Source organism: Malania oleifera, chromosome 5 (genome assembly GCF_029873635.1).
Source record: "Malania oleifera isolate guangnan ecotype guangnan chromosome 5, ASM2987363v1, whole genome shotgun sequence".
NCBI classification, from domain to species: domain Eukaryota; kingdom Viridiplantae; phylum Streptophyta; class Magnoliopsida; order Santalales; family Ximeniaceae; genus Malania; species Malania oleifera.
Genome location: NC_080421.1, coordinates 80,005,580 through 80,022,148, shown reverse-complemented (window position 1 = coordinate 80,022,148; position 16,569 = coordinate 80,005,580). Strand labels below are relative to the sequence as shown.

Here is a 16,569-nt window from a genome sequence, read left to right as displayed (position 1 = left end):
TGCCAAGATTCTGAAGCAAAGATGAAATTTTCTGAATCAATATGAAATACTATGGAAAAAAATCACAAAAGCTAACTCTCAAAAAGATTTTTCAAATATGTATAGTTATGTGAGAGTATATGCCAAACAATGAAGAACAAACTCCCTTCAAATTGCAATTGATTTTCAAGAAAAGAAGTATGAAATAAAGACTCTCTTCTTTTAAAAAAAAATAATTAAGTAAGAAAGAGTATAAAAGAGTATGTATAATATGCTTGAAAATTGATAGAAAGTAAGCAACAACAGTATAACAAATTTAGAGAGAATTTTGCTTAACCAAGTTGCTAATCTCTTCTTAATCTGAACAAATGAAGGGGTATATATAGTTTTTCCACAAAATATAACCATTGGGGACATAAAAGGAATTTTGAAAAATGTTAATTAATTATTAACCCCGATTAATGCGGTAAAAATTAGTCAACCCGAGAGGGTCGGTCGACCTAAGCACAGGTCGATCAACCATTAAAGCAAAGTTAATATTTTCAGGCTTGACTCGGTTGACCAAGGAGCGGGTTGGTCAACCTAACTAAAGGCAATCTGGAACCCTTCATGGGCTTGGTTGACCACGACAAGAGAACGGTCTACCGTCAAGGAAAGTCAGTCGACCATGGCCATTTTGAACTAATTGGCCGATCAACATAGGAAGGTGGAAAGTCAAATATACAGAGGTCAGTCGACCGTGGAAGCTGCGTTAAAAATCAGTCGGTCGACCGAGGCTTTGACTTTGGTCAAATTTTCAGGTCAGTCAACTAAGGCTTGTTAGGTCTTTGTAAGATTGTTTTTAGCCATATTTTTGCCCCTAAAAACTTTTATATGATTTTAGTGTTTTTAGAAAAAGTTTTTCCTGAAGGTATTGGTTTCCTAAGGTCAGTCTATGGTCTTTTGAGCATTCAACCCTTATCATGCATGAGATGTAGTTATTACAAACCATATAATTACAAACCAGAAATCCAAATGCAATTACATATCCGAAAAACAAATGTCTTATTCTTTTGCTCTTGAATCTGCATGGAATACGCTAGGAGTATGTACTTTAGGTCCTTCATGGCTTCCATTTCCCTTTTGCCTCATGTGTGCAGAAGTGTAGATCTGTTCACATGCTAAATGCACACAAAAGTAATTTGTGCTTTGTCAGCATCAAAACATAAATCAAACTCAAAAGGTCAACATTGGAGGGATTGGGAGATTTTCCTCCGAGAATCGCTACATGGATGATTTAGATAGGATCAAAGATTCCTGTACGTTTAGAGTTCGTATTTAATCAATGTTTGTAACCCTAACTATAAGCTTGACATTATTGATAGTGAAAATTCAGTTGCTGCTCCTGTGGATGTAGGCAAATTGTCGAACCATGAAAATCTTATGTCTCTGATCATTGTTTTTGTTGATACTCTTTGTGAGTGATTGCTTGTTCAGTATTGTTCGTCATTGAGTGATTGCATTGCGTATTCCGTGATTGTTTTGAGGTCAATTGTGTGGTTTTCGCTGTGCATTCGTACCAACATATTGTCTTTGATATTTGTGAAGACAAAGGAAAATGAAGCACGTAGGAAGGTCCCAATGGCCTGCATGGAATCTTTATAGTGTTTAAGTTAATAAATTTTTATTTCTTTTGGATTGAGGGAAAATAAAGGGATAGTAAAGAAGGAATACATGATATGCCCTTTAGAGGAAGAATTTCCCCCTTTTATACCTATCTTCCTTGCAAGAGGCGATGTCGCATAATTTTATTGGCATACTTGTAACCATAGGTTATTTCTCATGCCTTCAACCCCAACCAATTTTACATTAGCTCGACAATACCCTCACGTTTTTAGTTGTAGGAAATTGCATCTCTTGACAAGGTCAGGCCAGTTGTGTGGATGATTTAGTTTAACTTTCTAGTACGATAGGTGATTTAGGCCCTTTCTAGGCATGTGCACTCAATCTTGTATCTAGGGTGCCCTTTTGGGTTCAATTTGATTAAAGGCCAACCTAACCTACTCTGCTCTTAGGAAATCTCTTTGCCATGTTGTCAACCATTACTTGCCCTTCTTTTAGGGAAGCTCCTTTTGATCATGTCATTAGATGTGATTTACCTCATTTGGTCCTTCATTGGCAAAGCTGCTCCAGTTACGTGATCAACGTGTGGATGACTTGATCAGACCTAACCCCGTCCCCTCTTAGGGAGGCTCCTCTAGTCATGTGGTTAGCATGTAACTAACTTGACCTATCCTCTAAGAAGCTACCCTAATCGCATGGAGAACTCGTGACTGACTTAACCTACACCCCTCAAGCGTCCAAAAACTCCTCCCTAAGTGCTTTTTTCCCACTTAGAAGCAAAGTTAGAATATAAACAAACTTAGTAAGCTTAGTTCATTTTAAGCACTCAAGTGTCCAAGTTGGACATACGAGGTCCAAACCGAGTGTGGTCAGTCCCAACACGTCCGTCACATTGACTTGGACGTGTCGGATCTGACGATGCCTAAAAATTCCTCCCCGAGAGCTTTTTCCTCACTTAGAAGTAAAGTTAGAATAAAAACATAGTAACCTTAATTCATGGTTTTGCACCTAGGTGTCCAATTCATACATACGAGGTCCAAACTGAATGCAGTTAGTCCCGACACGTCCATCACATTGACCTGGACATGCCGGAGCTGATGGTGCCTAAAAACTCCTCCCCGGGAGCTTTTTTCCCACTTAAAAGCAAAGTTAGCATACAAACAAACTTAATAATTAAACTTAGTTGATTTTAAAACACTTAGCTTACAATTCAATCATATAAGGTCCGAACTGAGTGTGGTGAATTTCAACTGATCAAACTTAGTTACTTACAATTGTGTCATTTTTTTGCATTATGTCAGAATGTCCGATCATTTTGCTATCAAATCATTTTTAATTATAGTATATACATATATATTCAAACATTGTATACTAATTTCTTGTATAATTATTATTTTGTATGCTTTGCGGCTGTCACAATACTACGACGATGACAGGCATTACAGTTGGGTCGGATGAGCGCAACTTTAATTTTAACTTTTCCTGTATTCTTTGTTATCAAAACATAATTATTTTTATTTTTTTAATTTCAATTTGTATTTGTATATATGTATTTGAATTTTGAATAATTTATGAATGTTTTAGTAATTCTGATTTAATTTTATGTATGTTAAAATGTAATTACAGGTTTTTACAAGAATTTTCAAAAAAACTAATTATTTCAAAGTATTAATGACGGTTTGCAAAACCATTACTTATAATGGTAGGATGAAGTATTAGTGACGGTTTCTAAACCGCCACTAAAAGTCTAAAATTGTCACTATATAATCAACATTTTTTGGGCTCAAATTCGTCACTAAGGCCAAATATTAGTATCAGTTTTATAACCATTACTAATAGTATATTATTAGTGACAGTTTTAATAACTGTCACTAAAAGCGTAACATTAGTGACGGTTTATTGACCACCACTGATAGCATCATATTAGTGATGATTATTAAAACCGTCACTAATACTTAGGCATTAGCGACGAATTTTAGCTAAGAATATGTATAATTTATAGTGACGGTTGTAGACTATTAGTAACAATTTTTTTTCGTTACTAATACTCTACTATTAGTGATAGTTTGTATAATTCGTCATTAATAAGTATTTGTCGCCGCAGATATGATGACTAATTTAAAACCGTCACTAATACTGATTGAACCGTGAATAATACTATTAGTGATGATTTTTTTATTATTAGTGACAGTTTTAAACCGTCACTAATAACCTTATTTTTTGTGGTGCCTTCTCAGGGAGGCTCCTCTAGTCACATTGTCGAGATATGGTTCATGTGACGCCCCGAACCCGCCAAGTGGGCCTAGGTGCCACGTGCTTCAATCACCTGTATCTGATACCATAATTAACATGCACACAGCGGAACATAAAAAAATAATCTCAAATAAATACTAGAGTTCTATATAACAACCCAAAAATGAACACTACAACATCTAGATATTCATATCCACAACCAGCATTTAGAACATAACCCAGTACAAATATATATCTGTATATATATACCAGTATCGCACAATACCCTAAAAAAAAAACCACCAAATACAATCCTAGCCTAGGCCTTCCAACCTGATCTCTAGAAGAACTTGAAAAATTGTTAATCCACTAGGGTGAGACACTTCTCCATAAGGGTGGAATAAATTATAACAGTGTGTGACAAATGAGTTTTAATATTTACATATTAAAATAAAATGCTTCTCACATAATATCAATAACAACTGAGAAAATGTACCATTAATAACATTCCCGACATCTAATGTCATACACACATCCAATATGCACAAATATATAATTTTTATGCATGCGAAAGTTTCCAAGGATAGGGAAGATTACCCGCCCATACAAGTAGCTTCCTTCTGCTCTGGTACTAAAAACTACCTACCAAAGCACTCACCTTACTCAGTAAGCCCCCAGGTGAAGTATCACCTCACCGCCAGTACACACATCTTTATTATTTTAAAGACAAATGTTTTTGAGGATCGGGATGTCTACCCGCCCATACAAGTAGCATTCCTTTGCACCGATACCAAGAAACTACCTAACAGAGCACTCACCTTTCTCAGCAAGCTCCCGGTGATATGTTTACCTCGCCGCATGCACACACATGCATTCACAATATGCTATACCATTATTTTTATGCTATAATTAAATTCACATGCACACACACACATCCACACAGGAATCATGCATCTCATACTTCATTTTTCAATGTCCTCAGTACGTGGCCCACACAGAGCAACTACGTACATGTCAGTACATGGCCCACACAGGCACCTACATACTTCTTATCTACACGAGACCCACACATGCACCACTACCCACACAGGATACATGACATGACCCACACAGGTGCCACCATCCACATAGGATGCATAACATGGCCCATACAGGCGCCATTATCCACACAGGATATAACGTGGCCCACACAGGCACTACTATTCACCAGTATCCAATCCCTATGACCTACCCGTCATACATCAGTAAAGCAAGCTCCTCGACCTGCCAACGTCATATCATGATTTATATTTAGGCAATATAACAACCTTCTCGTGCCAACATTATATTGAGATGCATACGAATAACCACACCAATTAATTCACACAGACGCATCAATGCATTTCCACATAGGAATCCAACAGATCAATTCATTTCCCACACAGTATCCCAACAGATCAATACATTTCCATACAGGAGTCAAACATTCATCATGTCATAATCATTCCAAACATCACCACATACAAAATCAAATATCATAGTAATTCATATTCAATTTATTAGGAAAAATTGTTCCCATGTCACACGAATTTAATATTATATGCAATTATCCTAAATATAAACGTTAAACAAAATCATCATTTTTAGTACTCAAGCGGTTCTAAATATATATATATATATATATATATAGATAAATAATAAATTTCATATGCTCGTAAATGACAGGTTCACCTTAATAAAATACTGATATAATTTTATTCCCCCTTACCTGATTCCCTGAATCACGCTTGCAGGGTTCCCAAAATTATACCCACGACGCTCACCCGAACCCTGATTCAATCAAATCAACCCCAATAAAATATCATTTTAATATTTCCTAATTTACAATAATTAAATACCAATTAATTTCTAAATAACCCATTTATCCTAATTTTGGGCTATTTCTATAACGACCCTACGAGAAATTCGCTCCGTTAGATTTATAGATAATCATCCCTATATTCTCATGGTGGTGTTCGATCGTCAATTTGACTTAAAATTTGAGAAAAATTGAGGTAAGAATGAAAATTTTCCTTATCCCAAGAGCTATGCTCACGTTGTTCTTACGATAAATCCACTTCAGTAGATATGTCGGTGGCGGAGAATGAAGTTTAGTGGTATTTTCGGATTTTCAATTGGGCGAGAATCCACCGTGAAATCGTAGAAAGAATAGGAGTGGAGAACGTGAGCTGAGAGAATTTTTTTTTTCTTTTTTCTTTCCCTTTCTTTCTTGTTCTGCGTGATTCCCTTTTCTTTTCTTTTTTCTTCTCCTCTTCTTGCTTGTGCAGGAAACTTAGCCTTTAAGTTTCCTTTTTTTTTTTTTTTCTTTCCTTTATCTCTTACTTTACTTTATTATATAATAACTTTATATATATACTTTTATATACATACATATATATATACCAAAAATGCTCAAATTTCCTAATTTAATTAATTTTCTTAATAATAAGTAATTAATTAATTAATAATAATTTTTTAATTAATTTTTTAAATTATTATTATTATTATTTTTGTCATTACAGTTCACCTAACTTGCTCCCTCGCGGGGGCTAATGTAGTCATGGTTAGCGTATGACCATGTTAACCTGACTTGCCTCATTTTTGGGGAGACTCTCCTTGTACGTGGTCAGCATATGGTTGTTGAGGCAATTATGCTCTCAATATGTAGCTAATTCAACAAAATTTTAAAATTTATTTAAATAATTAACTAAAAGTATTATTCTAACCTTGTGAGAGGGTGAGAATGCCTATAATATAAAAGTAGACAACCCCTTATCCGATAACCAAGGCAAGACTCTCAACATACTAAAAATAGAAAATTCAAAGATAAAAATATGTGTTGTATGCACACATGTAACGTTATAAAATTGCTATATAATCAAAGTAGTTAAAAATGTTATTAGTATGGTTGGTGAATTTTAATTTTATAGTAATTTTATATAAAATTTACTTAAATATGTGAATGATAGTTGTGTTATAATGGGAGGAGTCCATAGGTGTGTTTGATACACATGGATGAACACTAATTTGACCCAAAATTTTAAACCTATTGGATCTTAGGTCCAACCATGTATAAGCACCCATAATTTACATACTTTTTCCAATGTGGAACAAACTCACAAGTGGAATTCTCAACAATTTCCCCCCCACTTGTGAGTTTCAACTGCTCCCCCTTAAACGAAAGTCATATTCTCCCTCATGGGACTAATTCTCCAATAGTTGTTGAAGTGGGCCTTACCACTGTGTCTTATGTGTCTCGAATTGTATTCTAAGTGAGCCTCCAAACCAATCCTACCTCTCATGTCTTGACCTTATTTGGATCTATCTTGGTAACTTAGATGATCTCTATTGGCCTCGGTTACACACTTAGTTCTTCAACTGTTAGCACGTTAGGATAATTAGTTTTACGTATCGACTTTTATGATGTTGCTCACCCAGAGTTACGAATCGTCGGCTCTGATACTACTTATTAAAACCAAAGGAACCCATGGGTGAGCTTGATATACATGGGTGAACACCAACTTGACCCAAAAGCTTAAGTCTATTGGGTCTTGGACTCAACCATATATATAAGCACCCATCTTCCACTTAAATTTTCTAATGTGGAACAAACTCACAAGTTAATACTAATGTCAATATCTCATTTCTCATGTTTTCCACAAATACGCAAATAGTAAGTCTTACATGGCTGTAAATATACACATGCAAAAGATTGAATGATTCATTTGAAACCAAACCATTTGATGAGATCTTATACCTCACAGCCCTTATGCCCTAATTTCAAAGTAGGATCTTATATTTAAATTAATTTTTGGTAGTGAAGGAATTTGTTGAATTAGGAGTTATTTTGAGAAAGCCAAGACCCGAGAACAATGATCATACAAATGCCACATTCATAAATGTAAAACATGTGAAGCTTTACAAATTATATATAGTACCAAACATAATCACCAAAACCAAATGCTTCAAATGCTAATTGAACCAAATTTTCTCCTCACAAAAAAATTAATTTGAAACTAAACCATTTGATTTGTAAATCAAATCATAATTAATTCGTTACTTGGATCAACATTCAATGGTTACTCAAACTGAATAAAATACTTTATCAGTTACACTTTTTCATGCTAAAAGAATAAAAAAAAGTCTACGCATTTTAGAAAACCACAATTTGCATCCATAAAAGACTAGTATTTTTTAAAATATATAAACAATATATATTTATATAATAAGCATTTACCCAATGTTTGGGAAAAATTTTAAATTTGAATTTATAATACAAGATTGTATTAGTTCATCTAAATCCACACAAATCCAAATTCAAGATTCGAAATTCAGACCCCCAAATGCAACATAAAATATTTACAATATATTATTATGGTTACAAAGATTGTCAAACTAAAATTGCGTTGATAATTAAAAAATTGAAAAAATTGAACGAAATCCAACAAAAAAAAGGTTGGCTAATTTTTAAGTTTGTTTTGATTCTATTTTGTAATTTGAGTTGATTTTTAAAATTTTTTTGCTCACCTTTCAAATAAACCATTGGTTGAGAAAGCTTGAAATTAACTAAGAAGAATAAAACTTAATTACTAAATCTATTCAAATAAACTACTTCATAAGCAAATAGGCAAAATAAAAATGCAATAAACTAAGCGGCTGATTGGTATCACTGTAAAAATTTAGATAATTAAAAACTAGAAATGAAAATAAAAAGACAAAAACAGAAAGTAAAAACTAGAAACCAGCAACTTATTTGATTAATATTTATAAAACTAATACAAATTAAAGCCTCAATTAAAAATGCTCATTTTCATCTTAAAATCAAATACTATCATAAAAAATATGATTAAAATAATAAAGTTTAAAATAATACACATTAAAAAAATGTTATAATCAAATCAAAATTTATTATAATTATTTTTTTACTTCAATTGTTCTATTTTTAAATTTTACTTTACAATAAAAAAATTTATTAAAAATATATTGTCATTTACTTCATTATTGGTTTTTGAAATTTATGTATAGTCTTCTTTTAATTGTATTTAATTGGCATCAAATTATCATGAAGGACTAAGTAAAAGATATCATGAAGGACTAAGTAAAAGATTACTACTAGGGTATTAAGAAAAAGATAAAGGCATTAAACCACATGCTCAATGCCCAATAGTAGTTTGACAGGAGCAATGACACAGCATGAAGGCTTAAGCAGGTGAGACCAACAGAACACGAACAGAAGAGAGGCTCTCACGTCCCACGTCGGGAGCGTCGATCTCGATGCGCCACGTGGAAGGCCCGGAGACGTGGATCCCACGCTGACCTGGCCGACAAGAAAGAGAAAGTAGAGAGAGAAAGGAATTGGGGGGCGAGAGCGAGAGGGATATAGAGAGCGCGAAACAAGGAGCCGATAGGCCGTCCGAATACGAGCAGAGGGAGAGAGGGAGAGAAAGAGAGAGAGAGAGAGAGAGAGAGAGAGCTTTTCACTTCATCGCCTTTCTTTCCCAACCGAAGTCGCGTTCTGTTAGCTGTCCCTGGGTTTTAGGGCAAAAAAATTTGCAAAAAAAAGAAAAAGAAAAAATTCATTTATGGGAAAAGGAACAATACGCAGCAGGGTGCAGAGATCACAATCGCGAAAATAAGAAAAGAAGAAGAAGAAGAATAAGATCTCGCTGTTTTCAGGGCTGGATCGTTTAGTCAGTCTACGGATTCCTTCATTTCGGGATTAGTTTATGCGATTTCTCGATTTTCTGGATTTAAAAAATTTTTTTTTTTGGGTGGAGTGTTTTGGACGAAGACTATCCTTTTGGAGCTTGGGAGATTGTTGTAGATCGTGGAGGTGGGTTCCGATCTGCCGGACAGATTGATTGGGCGGCGGAGCATCATCGTCGGATGAGAGGCTCACATGTTCCAGTCATCCCGGAAAACGATGAAATGGGGGTCATTGCTTAAGGACATCAAGGAAAAAGTCGGTCTTTCGCAGCCTTCGTCTGCGGCTTCGTCGCCGTCATCATCTGGCCGCCATAATGCTCCCTATGCCGTGCATGACTTTGCGCAGTCTCCTTCGAGGTTCTCAACTCTATCATTACCTCCAGAATTAGTCAATTTTAATGAATTGATGCACCATTTGCTAGTACATTGCCCTTTATTTTATTAATCTGATGTGGGTTGACTGTCTTCAACACTGATCTGTACTGATATCTAGCTAATTGATGCTTTTGGATTCGCCTTAGTAGGCGAGAATCTATGATCAAGGTTTGCACACTTAGAGGTTAAGCTAATATCATGATGATTTTTAGTCCATTTGCTTCTATTTCCGGCTTTTTGCAGAAGAGCTCTGCTGATTATTTCTTCAGTAAAACGCATCACTTTGGAGCTTAATGAACTTCTGGATTGTTAAATTAGTAATAAGTAGTTATGTTATCACGCTTTATCAGAAGCCCTTGTTTGTTGCTTGGGTTGCATAATATTTGATGGAGGTACTCGCTTTTAAGGAGGCCTAGTGGTCCATAAACTGTCCTATTCTGTAGCACCGAGAAAGCGGCTCGTGGCTTCACTTGGCTGTTTATAGGTTGATTTCTCTAATTTATTGCATGGTTATGGGCATGTCCAAACAATATTTTTTAACTTGATACATATATTCTACTTAAGAAGCTTCATTAGTAAACTTTCTATTTACTCTAGATATTGTTAAGCCTAAGGGGGTGTTTTTTTGTGCCAAATTGCCTCTTTGTACACTAGTCTCTTAGTTTTGAACTGAATTAGTAGACCTTAAGTGTTGAATTCTGCATCTTAATGATGCTTTAAAACTGGACCAGCCAGTTGGGCCAGTTTGGCGATTTTTCCAGTACTGTTCATCTCTTATTTTTGAATAAGTATAGAACTGGTAAACGTAAAAACCCGAAAAAAGCAGTTGAACCGAACAAAAATATCTGCAAACTGCAAATCCTTAGTTCTTGAATGTTTGTGTATAAGCCTCAGTTACCCATATTTTTCTCACACAAGGTTGGGGGGGTTGGGGGAGAGGAAGAAGACGGAGACTCGAAGTGAGGAGAAGCTGATTGGTTGCCCAAGCTAGAGGTCTTGGGGGAATTTGCTTTGTGGATTGGAGTACACAAGTTTGATGGATTCATAAACAAACATCTACATTCTGAAATGAGTGTTTCAGTTTGGGGGAGTTGGCTTTACGGATTGGAGTACACGAGTTTGATGGATGCATAAAAAAAGATCTACATTCTGGAATGAATGTTTCAGATGTGTGTGTGTGTGAGAGAGAGAGAGAGATGATGACTCCTTTTGTCCATCTATTTCTCTTTATGGTTTTTTTTTGCTTTTATGGATTATGAAATCCAACTCCTAGTTTGAACTACAATAAATGAACTTGGAAAAAAGTCCACATGCTTTTGTGCATGGTATGAAATATGACTGAACTGGTGAAGTTGAATATGAAAGAAAAGGTACTCAAATGCCACTGTTAAAAAAAAATTGAACCAGAAAAACTGTCTAAATGAACTAAGATGCATGATTGTTTTCAAAATCTATTGGGCAGATCCAACTTTAAATAAAGGAATCTACACTAACATGACGTGGGTATGTATAAATAAACTATTATGTTAAACAGTTCATTATAACATTTATATTAAACTATATCCACATAAATTCTCAATATTTCTCCTTCTCAATAGTAAATATTGCCAACTTTTTATAATTTTAAGCAGAATGATTTCTCGTGCTTAGGGTTTAGGAGCAATTAGAGGTTTCAAGATTTGTAGGGAGGAGATTGATTGAACAAATGATGCCTCTCTCTTTCTCGAAGATAATCTCGAGAAATTCTATCGCACTTGGTATGGGATAGAATTGATTTCCTTTCTTATTTTTAGGCTTATGCTTAGTTGATTCCTTGTGGGAGTTGTTTGTTTGCTCTGCAAAGGGACTAGCTCAGAGGATTTCTCGCTCTCCATGGTTTGTAATTCTTTCTTACTCTTGCTAATGAATTTCTGTTCCTATAAAAAATAATTTTATGAATACAATTAAACTAAAGTCCATTCATTGTGTTTGAAGTTGTTACAGATATGCAAGTAACTCTCCAACACGTGTGATGGATTTTAGAAGAGAGGGTAAATGACTAAGAATCAATTTGCCCAAGATGGTGTTAAACTTGTATGAGAATGGTGTATGATGAAAAAGTAAATTTTCAAGTGCAGTGTAGGTCAAAAGTTGGCAATTAATTGATGTTATAGATAAATTTTCTTGGCTAGGCAAATGCTGGATATGTATTTTAGCTAGTGGAAATAAAGCAGGGAACATTTTAATTAAACTGTGAATGCATGGTTGGATTCAAATGTGGTGTTTGGCTGGGCGTACACCCAAATTGGAGATTTGGAATGCATATCATGATCTTGGAAAGGAGATTCTTAGTTGTAATGAGAACTTGTTTCATTCCTATGAATAGTGTTTGGATGGTTCACAGTTCTTGATATAGATTTTGTCTATTGCATTACAACATTTGGTTTATTCCTACAATAAATTGAATCAAAACTTGAAAATTATCCCCCTGTCTCCTTTGGGATGGAGTGGTTTGTCTTGCATCTTTTTGGTTTTTTTGGGGATTACTATTTGAAGGTTTTTTGAAAAGAAGCATAACCATTTTTATTACATTTCAAGAGACACGATTAGTCGATTACAAGATAAATAGTAGAGGAAGGCCACCAAATTAGGAAGGCCACAAAATCAGCAAATCAAATCACCACAAAATCAGCAGATCTCTAGGCTAGAAAACAGGAAATAGAAACTACTAGAACTTGAAATGGCAATTTCAGATTTTATTTGCAAAAAATAGAATTTCCTAATTTATTCCCTAGAAATCCGACAGCCCCCTCAAGTTGGAGCATAGATATCTATCATGCCCAACTTGCTTACAAAGAGCTCAAAACTAGGTCTGAAAAGTCCTTTGGTGAAGATATTGGCTATTTGTTGAGTAGTAGGAACAAAAGGCATGCAAACAGCTCCACTCTCAATCTTCTTTTTTATGAAGTGTTTGTCAATCTCTACATGCTTCGTGTGATCATGTTGTACTGAATTTTGAGCAATACTTATGGCAGCTTTATTGTCACAATACAACTTCATTGGCATGTTCACCGGCATCCGCAGCTCTTCAAGAATTCTCTTCAGCCATAGCATCTCACAAAATTAGTTAGCCATAGCCCTATATTCTGCCTTGGCACTGCTCCTTGCAACCACATTCTGTTTCTTGCTTCGCCACGTGACCATATTTCCCCAAACATAAGTACAGTATCTTGACGTGGATCTCCTATTAATAACTGAGCCTGCCTAAACCTCATTAGTGTATGCCTCTATGTCTTGCTGTGCGGTCTTCTGGAAGAGTAAACCCTTGCCTGGTGTACTTTTCAAGTATTTGAGAATCCGATAAACTGTTTCAAGACGTTTCTCATAGGGTGAATGCATAAACTGGCTTACCAAACTCACAGCAAAAACAATATTGGGCTGTGTATGTGATAAGTAAATTAACTTTCCCACCAACTTTTGATACCGAGTTGTATTCACTGGATCACCTTCCTTGTCATCTCCAAGTTTTTGATTGGGATCTATTGGAGTGTCTGCTGGCATACAACCGCTCATCCCAGTCTCCTTAAGGAGGTCAAGGACATACTTCCGTCGGGAGACAACAATCCCTTTCTTCGACCTAGCAACCTCCATTCCAAGGAAATACCTCAGAGATCCTAAGTCCTTGATCTCAAATGTTGATTAGAGGGAAGCCTTCAATCAGTTCATCTCAAGTACATCATCTCCACTGAGAATTATATCGTTTACATACACAATAAGTATCGCTATCTTCCCATTCTGTGAATGTCTTATAAACATTGCATGATCACCTTGCCCTTGAGTATACCCCTGACTTTTAACAAACTGAGTTAATTTCTCAAACCAGGCTCTTGGTGACTGTTTTAACCCATATAAGGACTTCTTCAGTTTACACACCTTTGTGCCAAACTTTCACCAAATCCTGGAGGTGCATCCATATACACATCTTCCTCCACGTTTCCATTGAGAAATGCATTTTTACGTCCAACTGTTGTAGAGGCCAGTCACGATTAGCTGCAAGTGACGAAGAACTCTTACAAAGTTTAGCTTTGCGACTAGGGCGAATGTCTCCAAGTAATCAATGCCATAGGTCTAAGTGAATCCCTTGGTGACCAATCGAGCTTTATACCGTTCTAGAGAACCATCAGATTTATACTTGGCTGTAAACACCCATTTGCACCCTACAATTGTCTTTCCTCTTGGTAGATCAACTAACTCCCATGTGCCATTTTTTTCAAGAGCTTTCTTCTCCTCAAAGACAACCTCCTTCCACTCAGGAACTTTCAGAGCATCCTGCACAGTATTAGGAATCTCCATTCAAGACAATTGTGAGGTAAAAGCATGAAAAACAAGTGAGAGATTTTCATATGACACATAATTGGACAGTGGATGTTGGGTGCAAGACCTCGCACTCTTCCGGACAACAATGGAAAGTTTAGAATCATCGAACTCAGAATTGGAACCAGACTCGGGTCTAGAACTAGAGGACTTAGAACTCGAAGATGAAATGGACTGAACATGAGGTAAAGGCTTGGTGAGGACATTACTTGGAGGGTTTACGGATTCTGGACAGTGTAAAGGATTAGAAGACCCTTTCTTTCAAGTTGTCCTCTATCGTGAGTAGTCAATGTCAGTTGGTACCAACATTGTGGTGTTTTTTTTTTTTTTTTTTTCTGTTTCTCCTTTGTTAGTCATTATAGGATCATGAACATCATGAGATGGCAGTGTAGGTAGACTTGCCTTTTCAATATCTAAAAAAATTTCTTCTGGTATAATAAAGCTTGGGTTTTTAGGTTGAATAATCAAAGTTGGAGAAGGATCATTTTGGGAGTCTTCAGTTTGGAAAAAAAATCATGAAACACAGCCAAATCTTTGTTTTGGTTCCCCTCTGAAGATGAGGCGTAAAATAGGGATGTAATTCAAAGAATGTAACATCCATAGTAACAAACATTTTTTTGGAAATGGGTTCAAAACATTTATACCCCTTTTGAGTGGGAGCATAACCAACAAACACACATTTTGTGGCTTGGGGTTCAAGTTTTCCTTAATTATGACTATGAATATGAACAAAAGCGGTACAACCAAATATCTTTAGTAGTGAAGAAGAAGATAGCCGATTTGTTGGATAAAACTTGTGAAAAACATCAAAAGGTGAAAACCTTATTAGGCATTCTATTTCTGAGATATGTAGCAGTAAGAACGGTTTCACTCCAAAGATATTTAGGTACCTGATTGGTAAAAAACAGTGCCCGAGGCTACGTCCAATAAGTGTTTGTTTTTTCTTTCAGCCAAACCATTTTGTTGCGGAGTGTCAACACAAGAGCTTTGATGAACAATTCCTTTTTCGAGAAAAAATTGGCCCAAAATGTTTTTGAAATATTCTCGACCATTATCACTCCGCAATATTTGAATATATTTTTGAAATTTTGTTTGTACCATGGTGTAAAATTTTTTGAAAATTGTTTCCACTTCTGATTTTTCCTTCATCAAATAAACCCAACTTAATCTCGCGTGATCATCAATAAAGGTCACAAACCATTTTTTGTTAGAATATGTAGATGTTCTACATGGGCCCCATATATCACTATGAATCACAGTAAATAGTGTAGTTGGTTTGTAGGGTTGGGTGGAAAAGGATGCACGATGATGTTTAGCAAACTGACAAACTTTACATTAAAAAGAAGATGGACTTTTATTCTGAAATAAATTGGGAAACAAGTATTTTAGATATTGAAAATTAGGATGACCTAACCTATAATGACATAACATGATATCATTGTCTTTGAAAACAGTAACAGAATTTAAGCAAGTACTTTGATATTGTCTGCTCGAGTTAGGTCCATTGTCAAAATAATAGAGTCCATCTTTTTCCTTAGCAATGCCAATCATCCTCTCCGTGGTCAATTCCTGAAACTCACAATAAGAAGAGTAGAAATTAGCTTGACATTGATGATCAAAGGTAATTTTATTGTTGGACAACAAATTGCAAGACAAATTGGGAATGTGGGGCACATCATGGAGAGTTAACAATGAAGTGAGTTTGATAGTTCCTATCCCGGCAATTACCGAGAGTGAACCATCTGCAATTCTGACCTTTTTATTGCCTGCACACGGACTATAAGATGAGAACAATTTGGAGCAACCAGCCATATGATTAGTTGCGACAGAATCAATTATCCAATAATGAACAGAGTTAGGAATAACACCTAAAAACGCAGTCGCAAGAGAGTTACCCTTCTGTACCAAAGAACAAGACGGAGTTAAGGATAGTTTTGGAGATTGAAACAATTTGTACAAGTGCTCTAATTGCTCTTTGGTAAAAGGGACGGCATCCGAGTTGGTAGAAGGCTCCTGAGTCTCTTCAGCAGTGGCTTGGTAGGCATGACTGTCATGTTTGGATTTTGGATTTCAATTTTTTGGTTTACCATGAAGCTTCCAACACGTCTCCTTCGTATGCCATGGTTTTTTGCAATGCTCGCACCACGGTTTCTCACGCCCATCGTTGTCAGAATCAACACCTCTTGACACTAGAGTAGAGCTCTGAGGTTCCAGGTTCAAACCAGGTTCGGTGTTGCGCAACATGATTTTTCTCCTTGACTCCTCACGTCTAACTTCAGAAAAAACTTCCTGAATAGACTGCAG

General features: G+C 35.8%; 1 protein-coding gene across 1 annotated transcript in view; it reads left to right on the top strand.

Annotated features, from left to right (window-relative positions):
* The first annotated feature begins 9,193 nt into the window (after positions 1-9,193).
* Positions 9,194-16,569, top strand: part of LOC131155193 (protein SPIRRIG-like) — a 40,813-nt gene continuing 33,437 nt past the window's right edge. Inside the window, exon 1 of the mRNA XM_058108146.1 lies at positions 9,194-9,894. Within this exon, the coding sequence (XP_057964129.1) occupies positions 9,731-9,894 (164 nt within the window). The 5' untranslated portion in view covers positions 9,194-9,730. The remainder of the gene's footprint in view (positions 9,895-16,569) is intronic.